This window comes from Carassius gibelio, chromosome A17 (genome assembly GCF_023724105.1).
Source record: "Carassius gibelio isolate Cgi1373 ecotype wild population from Czech Republic chromosome A17, carGib1.2-hapl.c, whole genome shotgun sequence".
Taxonomy (NCBI): domain Eukaryota; kingdom Metazoa; phylum Chordata; class Actinopteri; order Cypriniformes; family Cyprinidae; genus Carassius; species Carassius gibelio.
In genome coordinates, this window is record NC_068387.1 from 3808326 (window position 1) to 3826203 (window position 17878).

At 38.8% G+C, this 17878-nt stretch overlaps 2 protein-coding genes across 3 annotated transcripts; one reads left to right on the forward strand and one right to left on the reverse strand.

The window, feature by feature from the left end:
• Positions 1-1504: 1504 nt before the first annotated feature.
• Positions 1505-8232, reverse strand: zc2hc1c (zinc finger, C2HC-type containing 1C). 2 transcript variants are annotated; one of them, XM_052619634.1, is made up of 3 exons: positions 5512-8232; positions 3584-5003; positions 1505-2289 (listed from the first exon to the last, which is right to left on the reverse strand). In XM_052619634.1, the coding sequence occupies exons 2-3, from the start codon at positions 4937-4939 to the stop codon at positions 2044-2046; spliced, it is 1602 nt and encodes a 533-aa protein (XP_052475594.1). In that variant the 5' UTR covers positions 4940-5003; positions 5512-8232; the 3' UTR covers positions 1505-2043. The 2 variants fall into 2 exon arrangements, with proteins under 2 accessions (XP_052475594.1, XP_052475595.1); XM_052619635.1 differs by having other exon boundaries at positions 3584-5017.
• A 2913-nt stretch (positions 8233-11145) lies between these two features.
• fosaa (v-fos FBJ murine osteosarcoma viral oncogene homolog Aa) lies at positions 11146-14382 on the forward strand. Its single transcript, XM_052619643.1, has 4 exons — positions 11146-11283; positions 11851-12033; positions 12304-12411; positions 13173-14382. Exons 1-4 carry the CDS (start codon positions 11188-11190, stop codon positions 13800-13802), a joined length of 1017 nt encoding a protein of 338 aa, XP_052475603.1. The 5' UTR covers positions 11146-11187; the 3' UTR covers positions 13803-14382.
• Positions 14383-17878: the final 3496 nt, after the last annotated feature.

Below are 17878 nucleotides of genomic sequence, written 5' to 3' on the forward strand. Positions count from 1 at the left end.
CAACCAATGAAAAAAAAAGCGTCCTGGAATTGTTCACCATCTTCCTCGTGCACCCACAGAGGAAACCACTGGAGCTCCGAGCATCACTTTGAGCACAAAGTAATGATCCCCTGTTACAACAAATTCACAACTTGTTTGACACAAACAATGACAACTTGACTGCTGTTAGAGAATGTTTCCCAGATAATTAGCATCAGTTTTTCATGAGTGTCTGTTACTTAGCCAACAGTTTTACAGCCTGTTCACTGACAACATCTGCTCAGAACAAGTAACTTTAGTCTAGGCCTAGTCATATTTTCGTTATCACACGATGACCGACATATTGTCACCTTATAAATATATCTCTCTCCAATAGGCTTAATAATTTTATTAGCACTAAATTAATTAAAGTGTATTGCATAGTCGATGTTATAGGTCACTTTTAAAATCATGTCATATTTTATAATTATATAATCTTGGCCATGGATGCATTAATCATTGCATCTGTCTTTTTATAAATTTTTATCAAATTTTATAATTGGAAATTGAATAAACACTTTGTATTTGGTTAAATTGTCAGTGTCATGTTTCAAATATTTTCTTCTGGGGATTAGGGGTGCGGGGGGCGGGGGTGTCACTCTTGTCTGTCTTCAAAACTTGAGAGCCCTGATTTTCTTTAGCAATAGGCTAAGTGTAAATGGTAGTTAGGTGGCAGATATTTATACTACTGTAGTACATTATAAAACAGTGTGTTATAACATACTGAGTGCAGATTATCATATTTATTAATATCATTAAATGGATGCCGCCTTATTGGAACAATAAAGGCCTCTCTACACCAATGTTGCTTGCATAATTTAAGTATATATATTTTTTTTAGATATATGTTATCCATATATTCTATTACTGCATTATTATTTAATATCTCTGAAACCGTTTGTAGTATAAAGCGCTATGGGGTAAAAGTGACGTCATCTGACTTGACCGGAAACAAAATGATATTGTTTTTATAATAGTTTGTAGTTTACAGTAACATGTTTAAGTACGTTGTTCGAATCTACCGTCTTCGACCGTTAATATTTAAACTTTCCGAAAGCAATAACTAGAATGAGGTGTTATATATTTTTGTTTATAACAATGCTTAGAACATATTAATTATTTCTTGTTTACAATACGTCAAGAAAGAGTTCTGTCGCTGGTACACTTCACAACATCGCTATGCGGAAGTGGAATCGCTGGCTAAGATTCGACAGGAAATACGTTAGCAGTGTTCGTTCATGCTTGGAGTCTTTTCTATAACAATGTAAACACTAGCTCACCTAGACAACAAACTTTTCCAAAAGGATCTTGTTTGTTGGTTTCCTCCTGTGAAGTAATTGCACTGACATCAAAGCCATGCGAAAGAGTAGCCCGTTGTGTAACTTATCAGTACCGTGACTGGAATATCTTGATTAATTATTTAAAGTATAATACTTATGCGATTCAATAACATTCTCCTGCAAACAATGACCACTTTAGTGTATTTTGACCAAAAACATTTGTTTACTGGTTTATTTTCCTGTCTGTTATGTCATTACACCAGTAGATGGCGACAGGTGGTGCATAACTACATTAACAAAAATAACAATGAACAAATATCACAACACTGCATACTGAACAAACATGAATGAAAAAAGGGTACATTTATAAATTGTTGTCAAAATTACATTACATTAACATAAAAAAATTACATTAACATCAGTTTATGAAATTATAAAAGTTCAGTGAAATTCACTGAAAACGAAAGATCTCTACAGAGGACAAATGTGTTTTATGAGCTCAAGAGTATAATTATTTAACAAGCTCAAGGCAGTAGTGTTTCTTTCTGCTGGGGAAATTAAGTAAAAAAAAAAATTAAGCAAAAATCAAATAAATTATATTTTTATTATTATTAAAATTTTAATGAATCTATTTTTTTCTAAGGTGTTCCAGACAAAGTAGTTTAGAGTAAGCACACACAGCATGATATTTCACACTGCTCTGAAGTGGCATGTGTCTGCTCACAGAGAGCTGCTTCAGCACATGTCACTGCGGGGTCTTCCTCCTGGTGGCGCTGTGTGGTTGTTTGGGAGGTGGGGGCCTGCTCCTGATGTTCTGGCACTTTGGGATGTGTCTCTCTGCCGGCCCTGGAGCAAATCTGCGTCCGCAGTGAGGGCAGCTCACATATTCTGGGTTTAGATTGGAGACTGGCTGGGACAGCACACTTCCTCGACCCTGACGCATGGTTTGAATGAAGGCCTCATGTTTCTGTCGCCAGTTATTCTTCTTGAGCTGGGGATAAAAACAGTAAGACATCAGACATGGATAGTACACAGAAGGGTGGTGTTATGGAGTAACAATTACTATAAAACACAGATAGGCCTTTATGAAATTGCAGATGACAAATAACGTCATAATGTTTATTTTCCAAGATCAATGTTAAAATGTATATGAATATGCTGTTAAATTACTGTCAAATTTGACTTACATTTGAGTCTGTTCCTCATGGTCTCATGAGGGTTCATATAATGTTGCTAAAGAAGAACATTATTTTGTGTATTTGGTTTAATGCAATGTGTTTATGCGGTTTATGGTAAAAATAAATGAATAAATAAACATTCTTTTCCACATAATGTACATTATTGTTTCTTCTCTATGCCCCGCCTTTCTGAAAAGCTTAGATTTTTACAAAGCTCATCGTTCTGAAAAGCGAGGTGTGCTCTGATTGGCCAGCTGTCTATCCAGTGCGTTGTGATTGGCCGAATACCTCAAGCGTGTGATGGAAATGTTACACCCTTTAACATACTGTGATTCTGGTGTGTACCGGCATAACCAGACAAAACCAATAAAACCCATTATAAACGAGCCATTTGTTCGATCCAGTGTGGACATAATTACTGATTATAATGACTTATACTGTCTTTTTACACGTTGCGTATCCCGCTACGTAAACATAAAACCATATCTGCCTTTGTGATCAGAGTAACAACAAACAACAAGAGCTACTCTACACTGAGTCAAAACTTGTGTTTGAAAACAGCTCAGTTTTATTCAGACTCAAAGATATGCAATTTGCTGCAGATGCTGATATTTACACAATTAAATTCTGATGCTTGTGAGGTAAAACAATGAGATCTTTAACATTTTATGGCAGATACTGACAAAAGATGATATAATTATCAAGCGTCACTCTATATCTTCAATAATCTGTCTTAATAAAATGAGATTAAAGTTATAATGATAATTGAGAGATGAACAAACGCTCCTCAAAAGATCCTGAGGATCAGATTTGAGACTCTAAAACATGATTGATGGAGAATCAAGTAAAGCTGAGCTGCTTCAGTCCAGTAAGAGTTCATCTGGAGATATTACTGACCTTATTCTGACCTTTACTTGATCACAATCAGACAAGATTTGACACGAGCTGAAGCTGGACGCTTGAACAGTTACACTAGAAGAGCTTTGACTGGATTAAAAAAAGTATGAACCATCAGTGAAATTGTTCTCATCTTGATCATTTAGAGGCCTTTGCTTCTCAAATATGACACAGCAGCAGACTTTATAGAGTTAAAAGCAAGCATCGTACCTCTGGCGTTCTGCTCCTGCTGTTGGTTTTCATGAACTCCTCGAGGTCTGTTCCTTTGGCTCTGTACTGTGACATGTCGAAGATCTTGCGCTGAGGCCGCTGTTTCTCACACACCCTCATGTGTGTCTCCAGACGGTCTGGAGCGAAGCGTCGATGGCACACGTCACACGGGATCAGCTGCTGTGAAGCGTCCAGATCCTCCTCCAGACTGAGCTCCACCTGCTGCAGGCGCTCTCCTCTCCGTCTGGGGTTTCTCTCCGGGACGGCCTCCTTCCTGAGTTTCGATGTGAGTCGATATAAACTCTCTTTATTTCCTCTCCTCTCATGCTGCAGGTCAGATCTGTCCCTTCTCACAGATTCAGATGGATTTGGTTTCCTCACGTCGCAGTGATCTTCATCTTCACTGTGCACATAGAGGTTGTGTGTTTCCCTTCTTCTTCTGACATGGTCCCATCCCATGTTTTGCCTGTCACTCATTTCCCGGCTCCGGTGTTTCGCTGTGTGTTCGTACTCATCCCACTCTCTCATTTCCTCCAGCTTGTGAGCCTTTGTCATCTCTAACATCAATGGTTGTCTCCATTTTGCACTTTCTTTGCTCATCTCCATCTGGCTACCATTTATCCCTCGATCCCATCTTTCCATATTGTCTCTGAATTCCCACTTTTCATTCCCATATCGGTCTCTTTGCTCTTCCCGGTCGCCGTATCCATTCCTATAGAACCTGTTGTCCTCGTTTAGCTTTTCCAAATGCCTTTTACTTCTCTCATCTCTCTTTGCACGCTCCTTCCTCTCGATCTGGACTCTCCTCAGAGTCTCCTCGACTTTGGAAATCTTCTCCTGGAGCATCATCTCTTTCGAGTGGATCTCCTTCGCCAGCCACGTTTGTTTTTCAAGCTTCTGTTCGCGGTGCGTATCGCTCTTCGTCGGATTTGTTCTCTCTGTTAGATACTCTGGATTAAGAGCGTCTAGTTTCCTTACACCCTTCTGCTGGTGTCTGTTAGTTAAACCCGAGGAAACCCGAGGATGCTCTGGCTTCATGACGTTACTCAGGCTGTACGCTCTCTTGTGAAGGACTGGTTTTAGAGGGAATATATTCTCCGATGCTCTGCGTGAAGGAATGTATTCCCTCTGCTCCTGTGGATGTGTGTGTTTCTTCCAGTGGATGATCTCTGGATGCTGTCCGTCTCTCGTGGATCTGATCGTTCGCTCCTGGTCTTCTAGCGCGTGTGTTCTGGAGATGTGATGAGTTCCCGAGGGTCTGCTCATGGCCTCTCTGTGCAGGGAAGGAAGTTTCGTCGATACGGTCTCTTTTTCCCAGAAATGCTGTGTGAATTGATGGCGTGGCATCGTTTGCATTTTTATGCAGCGTGTGAATCTCTGTAACAGCTTCAGTTGATCGTCTAATAACAGCGTGGTCAACCTGCGGTCAGTGGACTGATATAACACATGAATAAGGTATAAATAGTTTTGGTTTCCTGTTTCTTCTGTCTAGCATATATTTCCATTACCTGTGGGTCTAAACATCATCTGGATTTTTCCCCCTGACCATTGGAAATATTTTCTAATTTAAGAAGTGATTAAAAAAAAAAAAGATAAGTAAAAATCTCTGTAAAAAACGTTAACGTTAACAAAATCCAACAAGAATGTGAAACCTGATCTTATTCTGCTCTGGAAATATATGCAGATTAGTGCATACATAAATAGATAAAACCTCAATTGGATGTTTAAACATAATATTACCGAAAGCCTGTAACTGAAGTAAGTACAAAAAAAAAATAACTGACGTCTCAGTGCGCTGTGATTAAGCAGCTGATGTTTTACTGACTTGGATAAAATCCTCTTAACTCTTTTGGCTGAATCAGCACATGTTCATAAGCACTTAGAGATTATCCTGAAGAAATGTAATATCTGTTTAGTTTCAAACTTACCGATTTATGTTTTCCGTGAATGTAAACGGGTTCAGTGAAATCAATGTTTGAAAAGTTATGTTTACACTCGTTGCTTAGAAACAAGACAACGCGAACTTCCTACGTCAGACGTCTTGCCGTGACCCGGATGTCCGACGCGCTGTGGTGATGATGATGATGATGCTGCGCATGTGCCGCTTTGTAATCAAGACAATAAGTTGTTATTTCACGTCTGAAAAAACTACTTTTCAAACACCAGTGAAGTCTATTTGACTGCGGATTTCAGGAACCAGAAAGCCTTTTATTATCGTCCCTCTGCCGGTGTCACGCTGTACAGTGCGTATCTCATACAAAACCTGGACATATCGGTCAAACATTTCCCATGAGATTCAGGGCTTCCATGGGGATATAGTCTAAAGAAGCCATGGAAAAGATTCAGTTTTTTAAGAAATAGAAAAAAAAAATGATTAGACCCAGTTTTCTCAAAAGCAACTAATTCAGTCGTTGCCTCTAGAGTTCAATAGATAGCTAACTAATCTTTTGGGAAGCACTAAACTCTTTCTAAAGGTGCTTTCACAGTGATTCATCACTAGAGGTCGCTGAATTACACATGGTCAGATGCTACCACCAACAGCTACTGTCCTGGAAAATCAGCAACACTGGAAACTGCTGTCAGTGTGAAACCCGCTTCACATGAAGGAGATCCTGCAGCTTTCATCACCTGGAGCTTTATCACATCACTCCTGGTTTGCACACAATCAATGTTATACGAGAAGCAGCTGTCGTGACTAGAACATGTCTGTCCACTTTTTGATTGTAAAGATTGCATCACTACGTTTTGTCAAATTATATTTCTAAGTGTTTTGTTTTGCTTGGTTGAGTGAAGAACAAATACAAGTCCTCTAAATATCACATTGCTTCCTGGTCTGAATCATTAAAGAAATCTGCGCAGATTAAGCATGTTTACAATCCAAAACAGTCTAAGACCGCTCTAAACTAATCTGCATGGATTTTGATGCGAGAGACAACAGGAGATGGATTTTGTCACTGCAGAAAGAGTTATTAATGATTATGGGCATATAACATCTTAATCCTGGATGTGTTTCAGTTTTTGTCTTCTCCAGATGTTCACTGATGGACTGGAGTGCTGTGGATTATTGTGATGTTTTTATCAGCTGTTTGGACTCTCATTCTGACGGCACCCATTCACTGAAGAGCATCCATTGAAATCTGTTGAAGAAACAAACAAATTTTGGATGATCTGAGGGTGGGTGAATTCATGTCTGTGTAAACCATTCCTTTAAGATGGCATTGGATTGTGGTTCCATGTTGGCAGCTATATACAGTTCAACCATGTGTTTATGTAAAACGTGTGTACATATTTCAACAGTATAGTATTGTTTCGAAACGACTAACACTATAATTATCCAACACAAAACGCTCGTCGTTGAGAACTGGATCTTTGCAGGCTTATTTCCTCTCCTGAGAAAGTTAATTGTTTTGGCTGAAGGTACATCATGATGTGGCACTGTCCATAAAACATGCATCTTGCTCTTATGCCATGTTTCATGTGCGTCTGGTATTCTCCCGACCATACTCCAGAATGAATGGATGTATTGTGAAAGAGCCAAACATTCCAGGAAATGAGTGTTCCCCACCCCCTAGTCTCCTTCCAAAGCCCAGACGGGATGCTTACTTTCTACAGGAGCTTTTTAAAGTCACAACCACTCATACAGATGCCTGCTGCAACTATGAGACCAGATCCATCTGATGACGCCAGACCTTAAAACATCACTTGTCATTATTAGTGAGTTCAGCCATCTGTAGAGGAGCAATCAGATGTTGATGAGAGACATGATCACAACATGTTTTATTGGTAGGTGGAGTGGAGGTATGAACTCAGGACATCTTTCGCCCGCCAGTCAGATCACAGAGAAAATAAACTATGGCTGTTGAGAGAAAGAAGAAATGGACTTGGATCAAACGGCAAACCTCAGATGAATCATCAACAGAGAAGTGTTTTTTGTCCATCCGCTTTGACAAGATGTCCTGTACTTTGAACCACATCATCCGCGCAGAGCCAAAGCACAACCAAAACAATGTTCCTCCGCGAGACCCATTTTAACCGCTAGAGGGCCAAAAGTTACACATTGTGTCTTTTCTTTCTTTAATGGAACAGTTTACTGAACCTTTAAACCAAAAATAAAAAATAAAACGTGTTAAGTGTCATATTTGACATAATGACTCACAGTTTTGGGGAAAGTTACTTTTAAAAGTAATTCATTAAAATATTGCGTTACTCCATAAAAAAGTAACTTATTAAATTACTTAGTAACTTTTTATGACTAAGTTACTTTTGCATTACATTTTAAATCTGAACAGGGCTTGCTTGTTTGTTTTTTAAATAATAAAGTTATATTTTTGGCTAATATAAAAGCCTTTTTCACACCAAAAGTGAAATGAACACGCCTCAGGCTGAAGGGAAAGTGAACTTATGTCTGTAAATTTCAACAATAATTTGTCTAGAGTAATTTTTTTGCTTTTTAGTATAGTTGAACTGGATCATCGAGGGTCAGAAGCAAAGACATTGGTTTATAGAATGGGATTAAATACATAAATGATATTTGTGTTGTTTAACATTTAATTATTGCTAGTTTGCGTCATATTCTGACTTGCATTACTTTTATTCATTTTGAGGAATTTTTTTGTATGAGTGGGATTAATCAATGCAAATTCATTTTTATTTTTGACACACAACATAAGGTTTCATTACAGATTTCACTCTACATGGGGACAGGAGACCTGTCAACCAATGAACTGAAGGAAAAAAAAGTAACTTATGTTATTTATTTGAAAAAGTAACTCAGATATTCTCTTGTAAATTAAAAAAAGTAATGCGTTACTTTACTATTCACTTGAAAAAAGTAATCTGATTACTTTACTCACGTTACTTGTAAACATTACCCCCAACACTGATGACTCACTTAGGAAAATATGGTACTAATGATATAATATCACTGTTATACTTGACTTTACTTTAATCAAATTAATAAAGATTTGCAGTGAAAAGAAGATTGAAGGTGTGTAGAGCCAGTGGTGGCCTAATAGAAATATAATTTGTTTATTAATTCACAATCATGCATCATTTTATATACACTGGTGGATAAAAGTTTGAAATAATTAAGGCTTTTTATTCATTTATTTGAAAGATTACACAAGATTACAGTTACAATAATATTATGAAATATTAAACATAAAATAGTGGTTTTCTATTTAGGATATTTTACAATTTGAATGTATTTCTATATCAAAGCTGAATTTGCAGCAGCATTACTCCAGTCTTTACTGTCCCTTCAGAAATCATTGTAATGCTGCTTAATTTGCTGCCTAATTATCAGTTACTATTTTTGATCAATTATTATTATTTGATTTTTATTATTATGGTTTTAAGTTAAAGGACAGCATTTATTTAAAATATAAGTACTTTGTAATAAGTACAAATTCACCTTCACTTAAATAAATTTAATGCAACATTGTTGAAGAAAAATATACATTTTTATTTTTAATAATCTTACCCAAGACTGAATGGTATCACATTTCCCACAAAAATATGAAATATGAACATTTTCAACATTGATAATAATTAGAAATGTTTCAGTAAATCATCATATTATTCTGCTTTCTGAAGATCATGTGACACTGAAGACTAGGATGCTTAAAAGTGCATCACTGAAGTAAATTACACTTTAACACAGATTCACACAGAAAAATAATGCCAGTCATTTATGATCCAGGGCCACTTTTTGGACCCAGTCCGCCCCCATTGTGAACATCATGTTAGACAGCAAAATTTTGATCATAATGAATCAAATTGATAAAATCTGGCTCAGATGAAACCGTATACTTTAGGTTTAAGATAATCTAATGTTAGTTAACCCTTAGACCTTATATTTGTTTCATAATTAATGTACAAGTTATTTACAGACTAAAGAGCTGTTTATAGAAATGCATCTTTCTATGTGCACATAAATACATTTTCTATGTGCAAACCTAGTGCAGACTCGACCGAGTTCTTCGTGAACGCGCCGCGCCTGCTGTGAGGTTCCCGGAGCGCGTGCTCGGTGCGCGTGCTTGCACTTACCGTGAAATAAACACAATCTCACTAGCCCACATAAAATGATCATGCATAAACTTCTTCAGTGGTCTGGTGTTGACGGATTTCCGACACAAACCAGCCGCCGTCAAAACTCATCGGTTCTGCGTTCGACATTTTCGGTCGAAAGCTGCATTGATCATATTTTACAAATGGTTGAATTACATTATCAAAGGCAATTAAAATTCACCTTCTAATAGGCTATATGAGTACAGCCTTATATCTAGCATGGGTTATACGTATGTGAATATTCAGAGTTGTACTAAAAAGAGCTGCTTCATCATCAGATGTTTACATCATAAGCGCATTCACTCATTCTAAATAAAGAAGACACACCCTTTATTCCTGTAATGCCATGGTAGCCTATACATTATGGAATGTTCAGGGTTATTTCAATAATAGGTGGATGATAGAACACATCAGCATTTGGCACTCAAAGAAAAACACGCTGAATGTTTTTTTTTTTCTTTTTTCCGTTCTTTCTTCACAAATAACGAAAATCCCATTCCACATGGACTATATTTTTGGTTAATTGGGAAACATGTCTCAATACCATATTCTGTGGTTATACACTGGGTAGGCTACATGGAACCGTTCCAGCTATGCTTTGCTGTCTGCGCATCTGTGCTCCTGACAGGAGTCTAAACGCCCTTTCCAGAGGAAAACGCAAATGCACTGCACAAAACACAAAGCAGCAGCAGCAGCTTCAGTCCAGACACACGCTCAGCGCTGGAATCCCAACACGTACTTATCCTTATATGGGCATTTTCCTGTTTGGCAGTGTTACGTCACTGCGTGACGCGTGAGCAGGTGCAGATGCTGAGACTGGAGGGGTCAAGAGAAAGAAACGGCACATTAAATAAACATTTAATTATATGCGACTGCAACACGAATTTAACGAAATATATAATCACTGATAATATATATATATATATATATATATATATATATATATATATATATATATATATATATATATATATATATATACTTTAGCTGAATTATACATTACATAGGCCTACATGATATAACATACATTATAAGTATAACATGACAACACAAACTGATCAGATCAAACTATAGTGTTGAATGTTTAGTTGAGCGTCATTAAATTATCTCGTTTTAAAATACGTCATATGCATAAGTCATATATTATTTATAAGGACGTTATGCATGTCTTTATGCATATCAGGGTCCATGAGAACTTTATGAATGAATATTTGGCACGGACCACATTTCGTCCTCACAGGGGTTATCGCTTCCCTGCCCTCAGCTTTACTACAATAACCTCTGTTTCAGTCGACTTTTTAGTTCAGTGTGGATTAAACGATAATTCTCTGCGCGAATGTGCTCAGAAAGCGCAGTTTCCCCGCGTGCGGAATGGTATGCGCCGATTCATTCATGAAATCCAGGCGGACTATAAATAGGCGCTCGCGGAGCTGAGTGACACTGACCAGGTTTATAAACCTGGAGAGAGCGACGCGACGCGTCTGGACCACAAACCTGGCATCTATTCAAGAGTTGTGTCCGTGCGCGCTGGAGAAATGTTTCTGAACACAGCGAAGAAGACTGATCCGGACTCAACATGCTCTTCTGCTGGGGACAAACCCACCGATGCCCCGATGGACAGCAGCACACAGGTAGAAGGATGCTTCATCTCATGCGTTACATCATAATAAAACACTGGTGTGCATGGTGATTAACTGCTAATATATAATGCAAATGAATGTTTCTGAACGCCATTGTTTCTTATTCTGAAAAATACAATAGATAGCCTATTATTACTATCTTAAACAGTCACATTTACGAATAGCACGCTATTGCAGCGCGCGTGCTTCATCTGTTTATCTGATGTTGAATGTGATGTTTTGTCGCGCATCCTTTGCAATGCAGTGAAACATGGTGAAGCACTGTGTAAATGCAGCTGTTCATTGAGAAAAATAAATCCATCGAGGAGAGCCCACAGCAGTCCTGCGTAAGCATTGACGTCACAGACAATGCAAAAGTTAAATATTGATCGGGAGACTATATTTAGACGCTCGAGAGTATTTAAAGAAAGCGTCTTGAGAGTATCGCAAATAAAAAACTCGAAATAGTACACCGTACGGTGAATAATAATAATAATAAAAATAATGTTTGAAAACCTGGTTGTCCAGATGCACATAAAGCAGTGTTGAGTCTATGACATATCTCCATCGCAATCCCAGGGCTCGTTCGTTCCGACGGTCACCGCGATCTCCAGCACGCCGGACCTGCAGTGGATGGTCCAGCCGACCATCATCACCTCTGTGTCTCCGTCTCCGGGTAGAGCCGAGAGCAGTGAACCGGCACAGAGCAAAGCAGCTGGGAGCAAGGGGAAAAGCTCTGCCAGGAAGAGCAAGGGCGAGCAGGTACACTTCTGCATGTGCTGCGTGTTTGGCGCGCGTGATCATCTGTGAAGCGTGTGCGCGGGATTGATGGGGATCCAGTTCTTGCTTTGGCATGTTGCCTTGACCAGCAGCATCCACTTTATATTCAGGTCACAGCAAGTCTGCAACAGACTATTTTTAGACGCATTGCAGAATGACGTGCTTCCATTGGGGTGAACTGGCGATAGCGATAGGGGGATGCGTGGATTCTTCGAGAAGGTAATGAGTGCAATTCCTCTTTGCTTTGACTAGCTCTCTCCGGAGGAAGAGGAGAAGAAGAGGATCAGGAGAGAGAGGAATAAAATGGCTGCAGCGAAGTGTCGCAACAGACGGAGAGAGCTCACCGACACCCTCCAGGCAGTGAGTACAGACTCCACAACATAAGGTTTCATTCGGAAAGATCCAGTTCTTCCCAAAAATTCATATTCGATCTGTTTACTCACCCACTATTAAAAAAAGTAATCCATTCGATGCGCTTTTGCGCTATTACCCAAGGGTTCCCGAGCCGTGTGATGGCATGATGAGAGAACAGAAGGTGAAGTGAGTAACTCCAGAAAGACGAGATCCCAGACTCATGGCATTGGTTGATTTGCTGTCCGGGATGTTCAGACAGAGTAATATTTAACATTGTTAGGCGAGTCCACATTACCAATGGCTTATAAATGGTTCTAAATATTAAGCTGGACTATGAGAAGATATATAACTACTTTTTTTATTTTTTTTATTTTTTTTGCAGAACATTTTAATAATCTAATAAGATAATAAAAATAAGAAACTTTCTGGATGTTAAAGGTTATCCACGAAACCATAGAAGACAATAAAGAAAAATGGATAACATCCTGGTAGAAAATTGAACTTAAGTTTACGGACTTCAACCCTAAAACACCACACAATGCAATGCTTAATTCATAATATAATAATTCATGCCATTTATATAGCGCTTTTCTAGACACTCAAAGAGTGTCTGTGAGAGCGGTGCTTCATGCATCACGTAATAAAGCTTTATGCCTGCAAAACTGTGCTGAAATTGCAGGTGACTGCATCCTTAAGCCAAATAGGTTTAAAACGAATTATGATTTTCCTTTCATTCTGTGGAATAATCCTACTTTTGGTTTCTCCAGGAAACAGACCAGCTAGAAGAGGACAAAGCTGCCCTCCAGGCCGAAATCGAGAGCCTCCTGAAGGAAAAGGAGAGGCTGGAGTATGTCCTCGCCTCTCATAAACCTCTTTGCCAGCTTCCTGAAGAACTGGACTGCCTGTTTCCAGAGTCTCCCCAGCCGCTCTCCACTCCCGAAACGGCCAGCAAACTCCCCGAGGACGTTCCCCTGCAGGACTTGGACATCCCCACGGTACCGTCCACAGCCATTTCTGGCAACTCCGACATCCTGCTGTGCTCCAGCGCAGAGGTCAGTCTGTGCGACCTCGAGCCCTCTCTGGATATCAAGGACGAGCTTCTGGACCGGATCTCGGCGGACACGGCCCGCTCCGTCCCAGACATCGACCTGACCGGCTCGCTGGGCATCACAGACTGGGAAACCCTCTACAAGTCTGTGGCCAGTGATCTAGAACCCTTGAGCACCCCGGTGGTGAGCACATCCACACCCAGCTGCAGCAACTACCTGTCCGTGTTCACCTTCTCCTGCCCAGAGCTGGACTCCCTGGCCGAGGGACTGGACGGGTGCAAGGGGGGCGTGAGCAAAGCAGACACTAGCGTCGACATCCTCAACTCTCCCACGCTTCTCGCCTTATAAATGCAAGAGTAGATGATGTAATGTCACGGCTCGTTCTTAATATCTACTGGGGATCGCAGTGTTATGATGTCCAGATGTGTGATGTTGGTGTGAAGCCAGATGTTCAATGGCTGTATCCGTGTAATTTGTGCAGGACGGGGATTTACTTTCTTCCAGAGACATTTGATGTAGCCCAAATACAAAAGCATGGATAATTATCTTATGAGCAGATATGAACTGTGTTCTGGTTTGAAAAGCATGCACGGGATATCTATATATATCACATATATAGTATATAAATATGTATCAGTTTCATATTTGTTTGATCTGGTGCTAAGTTCTGTGCAATCGACTGCGGTTTTGTGTTCGTTTACTATGCCAATAGACTATCTACTCGTGTTGTGCTCTAATATACAGTCATCAGAGTTATCACATACCTCAGTGTTTTCACATTGTTCTCAAATGTTTAGAGTTTTCCATGAAAACATCCAGTGCTATATCGATGGAGATGTATTTTATGATAATTTATTTTTCTACATTTTCAAATTGACTTTGAAGAACAAAAGGAGCATTGATTGCTGAATAAATGGATATAGAGTCGAGCGCTGGTGTTCTTGTGTCCTTTGTTTTGGGAATAAACTGTGGATAGAAAGTAGAGCTTAATAACTGGCATGTGTTTTCACGCTGCTAAACCAGTCATGGTCAGATGCAGGCCATTCATGCAGTTTGACATTATTTACAGTACAATCTTACAGAAATAGACTTAGGATAATTTAGATGAATTGCATCTATCATAGGTCAATCTAAATGAGTCAATTCCTTTGAAGTTCAAAACTGTGTGGCCTTCATTTGAAGTTATGAACACTTTCATAAATACACTGCAGCTCAACAGGATGCAATTTGACTGGCTGGCTATTTCATTTATAATCTTTTTTTTATTATTATTATTATTTATTTTTTTACATAGCCAAGTCATATTAGAGGATGTTATGACTTTCACCAAAGACGATGCATGCCTATTTTACCTCAGAAAGTCCTGTGGTCTGTGTTTTTGTTAAGTTTGGATGTAGGCGTCAGGAGCAAAATCAATGGCAGAAATCAATGATTTAACACAAAATTTGGATGAATTCAAATTCTTTTGATTACTTCTTGCCAGCACCATCCCTGACTGCTGTGTTCAAAGTTTGGTGAAGCTCATATAGGAGCGAGGTTTCAGTACACAGGTGTATATGCAGAAGTGTTTCTTTAAAAAAAAAAATGCATGTGTAAATGTCTCCCAAATCAATCTGTTACTTTCACATCTGTATTTTTTACCATTGCAATTTAAACAAATTATGCATTTCAAATATTTCAACAAATCTTGCTTTATTAATCTTTATTAAGAATTTCTTGTAATAACCAGTGTGCATCCAATGTGTGTCAGTGTCCTACTCGCTCAAATATGTGGTCTGCATCATCTTGAGCTACAGAGAGTTATCAAAGGAATTTAAACACATTTAATAATTAAAGGGACAATAAGTAACTTTTTAGGTATTTTATTATCTAAAATCAATATTTTTATTCATAAATATGCCCTCAATGGTGTACAAATACCTATGCCAATGTTTAAACTAATCCTCGTAAATGAAGAATTTATTATCTTTATATACATGGGACGGGTAGGTCGACGGAGGCTTCCATGTAGTTCCGCCATCTTGCAAAACTATAATAGCAGAGAGGGACAAAAAGTACTAAGCCAACGCGTTTCCACAACGCGTTTTCGGTCAGAGCCAGAAACGCAGGTGCAGAGCAGTGAGAGGCGCTTGAAACTGCACCGGCAAGTTTAAAAGTCTGGATTGCATTCTTATTATGGACCATACATATGCCGCGTCACAGGAGAAGAAAACATCGTCGCCAAAACAGTCAAAAATAGAACGTAAAAGGAAACGTGACCGTAGATTACAGAAAACAAGAGTTAATGTCGGGGAAGCTTTTTCTAGGTGGAAAGAGCTAATGCTGGATAAAGATTTCAAAAGAGACGCTGAAGTGGCCAGTTTTCTTCTCGACAGGTAAGTCAGTGTTACAATCTATATTACAATATTTTTTTTATATCTAACAATGCACATTATTCAGAAAATATAACGAATAAAGAAGACATAACTACTAATTACAATATTTCATGTTTTCCACAGTCAGTAATTCATACTGTAACATTCGTTTGTTAGTTGTCATGTTGCAGTTTGTTTGAAATAACACACCTGTTCACCTGAAGGAAAACTCGACGAAGTGCTATTAGAAGACATCCTGTCAAAGCTTTTTGGTACATATCGCCTACCGTAGATGCAACGCGCATTTGAAAAAGCGAGGCGCTGGAGAGCAAAATTAGTTTGAATGCAAAATACAATTTCACCACTAGATGGGAGTAATTCCTACTTAGTGTCCCTTTAAAGAGACATGGGCTGATATGTTTTGAGCGATAGCTCGTAATAAATGTCCCTTTGTCTTGTAAAGACAATGTCCAAATTCTTCACAAAACATGGTACTCATGGACATGGTCATGGACATCCACTGGACAAAAAGACATTCTTAGAAAATATCCAAAATATCATGAATTTCAGATTGTTAGTGGGGATTACAGAAATTTCTGTCACATAGATCTACTCATATGGTGTATTAAGGTCCATCACAGGTGTTAACAGCATTTAACAACTATAAATGTGTCACACACACACACCATGTATTTGTGATAAATCTTCACTCAACTGACGTTGTTGAGAAATCCACAATAGAGTGCGAGTGACTCTTCACACTCCACATTATATATGATACATACAACAAAGCATCAAAAAGTACTATGGTATCGTTTGGACAGGAACCAGAGGGACGGAGGACGGAGGAGCAAGGAAATGAGAAAGCATGAGTTTGAATAGTGAGAAGCACACTGTGTCAGGTTTTGTTAAGTCTGGACATTGCGTTGAGCAGAGGTTAGTTGGTGCATCACATTTCAATAATTTGCAGGTTATAAATTTTATTGGAGCTATGTGGGCGCTCAGTTTTTCTCATTTTGTTCTGCCAAAATTGAATGTTTTCAAAGACGAAGTGCTCAGTCTATTTAAAGGGATACTTCACCCAAAAATGACAACTCTATCATTAATTACCCACCCTCATGTTGTTCCAAATCCGTAAGACCTATGTTCATCTTGGAGAGATTTTTGATGAAATACGAGAGCTCTCTGACCGTTCATAGACAGCAACACAACTACCACGTTCAAAGCCCGGAAAGGTAGAAAGGACACCATTAAAGCAGTCCATGTGACAGGTGATGTTATTAAGCTACGAGAGTACTTTTTTACGCAAAGAAAACATAACAAAAATAACAACTTTATGCAACAATTCTTCTCTTCCGCGTCAGCCATTCATGAGAGTACCACAACATACCTATCTTGGCCTTAAACATTTAAAAATTTACTGGTTGTAATTTTGGCTGCCTCTGAAATGGGTCAAACCATAGATATTAAGTTCAAGAAAATACTCCAGAAATCTGCATTCTTTCAGGCTATGTCTGAAACGGATGTGCACCGTACAGTTGATTGATAAGGTTTACCCTCGGTTTGTCTTTCTATTTGATGTGCATGAAAGTTGTGTTTGTTACTACAGCATCACAAATGTAAGATGTGTTTGATTTGTTCTGTGCAACTTAAGATCTGTAAAAATGTTTCAGTGTTATTCAATGGTATTCTTTGCCCCATTTCATAAATATGGCAGACGGCAAAAAAAGCCAAGTGTGTGAAAGAAATAAACTGATTGCCTTCTACCACGATTTTGGACATACAGACCAAGATATTGCCATGGTATTTTATGAAGTAATTAAAAGAAACCAATCTGAGCTATATCATATGGTACAGGGGCATAGACTCATTTTACATTGAAATACAGATGTACGTAGGCTCCCCCAGTAAAATATTAGGCTACTAATAAACACTCGTCTGATGGTGGAGAAGACCATGTAGGTTCCCTGATGATAGTATTTCAGCTGTTTAGACACTTACTAGCAATGCCAGACCGCACAGGAATCTCTCTTGTGATCTAATCGGGTCAAACGGGTTAATTCCCTGAGA

Excerpts from the sequence above, each read along its gene's own strand:
- zc2hc1c (XM_052619634.1), bottom strand. The coding sequence starts at position 4,939 with ATGCAAACGATGCCACGCCATCAATTCACACAGCATTTCTGGGAAAAA. Across the intron at positions 2,290-3,583 it reads GCAGGAGCAGAACGCCAGAG|CTCAAGAAGAATAACTGGCG; the intron begins GTACGATGCTTG and ends TTTTATCCCCAG.
- fosaa (XM_052619643.1), top strand. The coding sequence starts at position 11,188 with ATGTTTCTGAACACAGCGAAGAAGACTGATCCGGACTCAACATGCTCT. Across the intron at positions 12,034-12,303 it reads GGAAGAGCAAGGGCGAGCAG|CTCTCTCCGGAGGAAGAGGA; the intron begins GTACACTTCTGC and ends TGCTTTGACTAG. Across the intron at positions 12,412-13,172 it reads TCACCGACACCCTCCAGGCA|GAAACAGACCAGCTAGAAGA; the intron begins GTGAGTACAGAC and ends TGGTTTCTCCAG.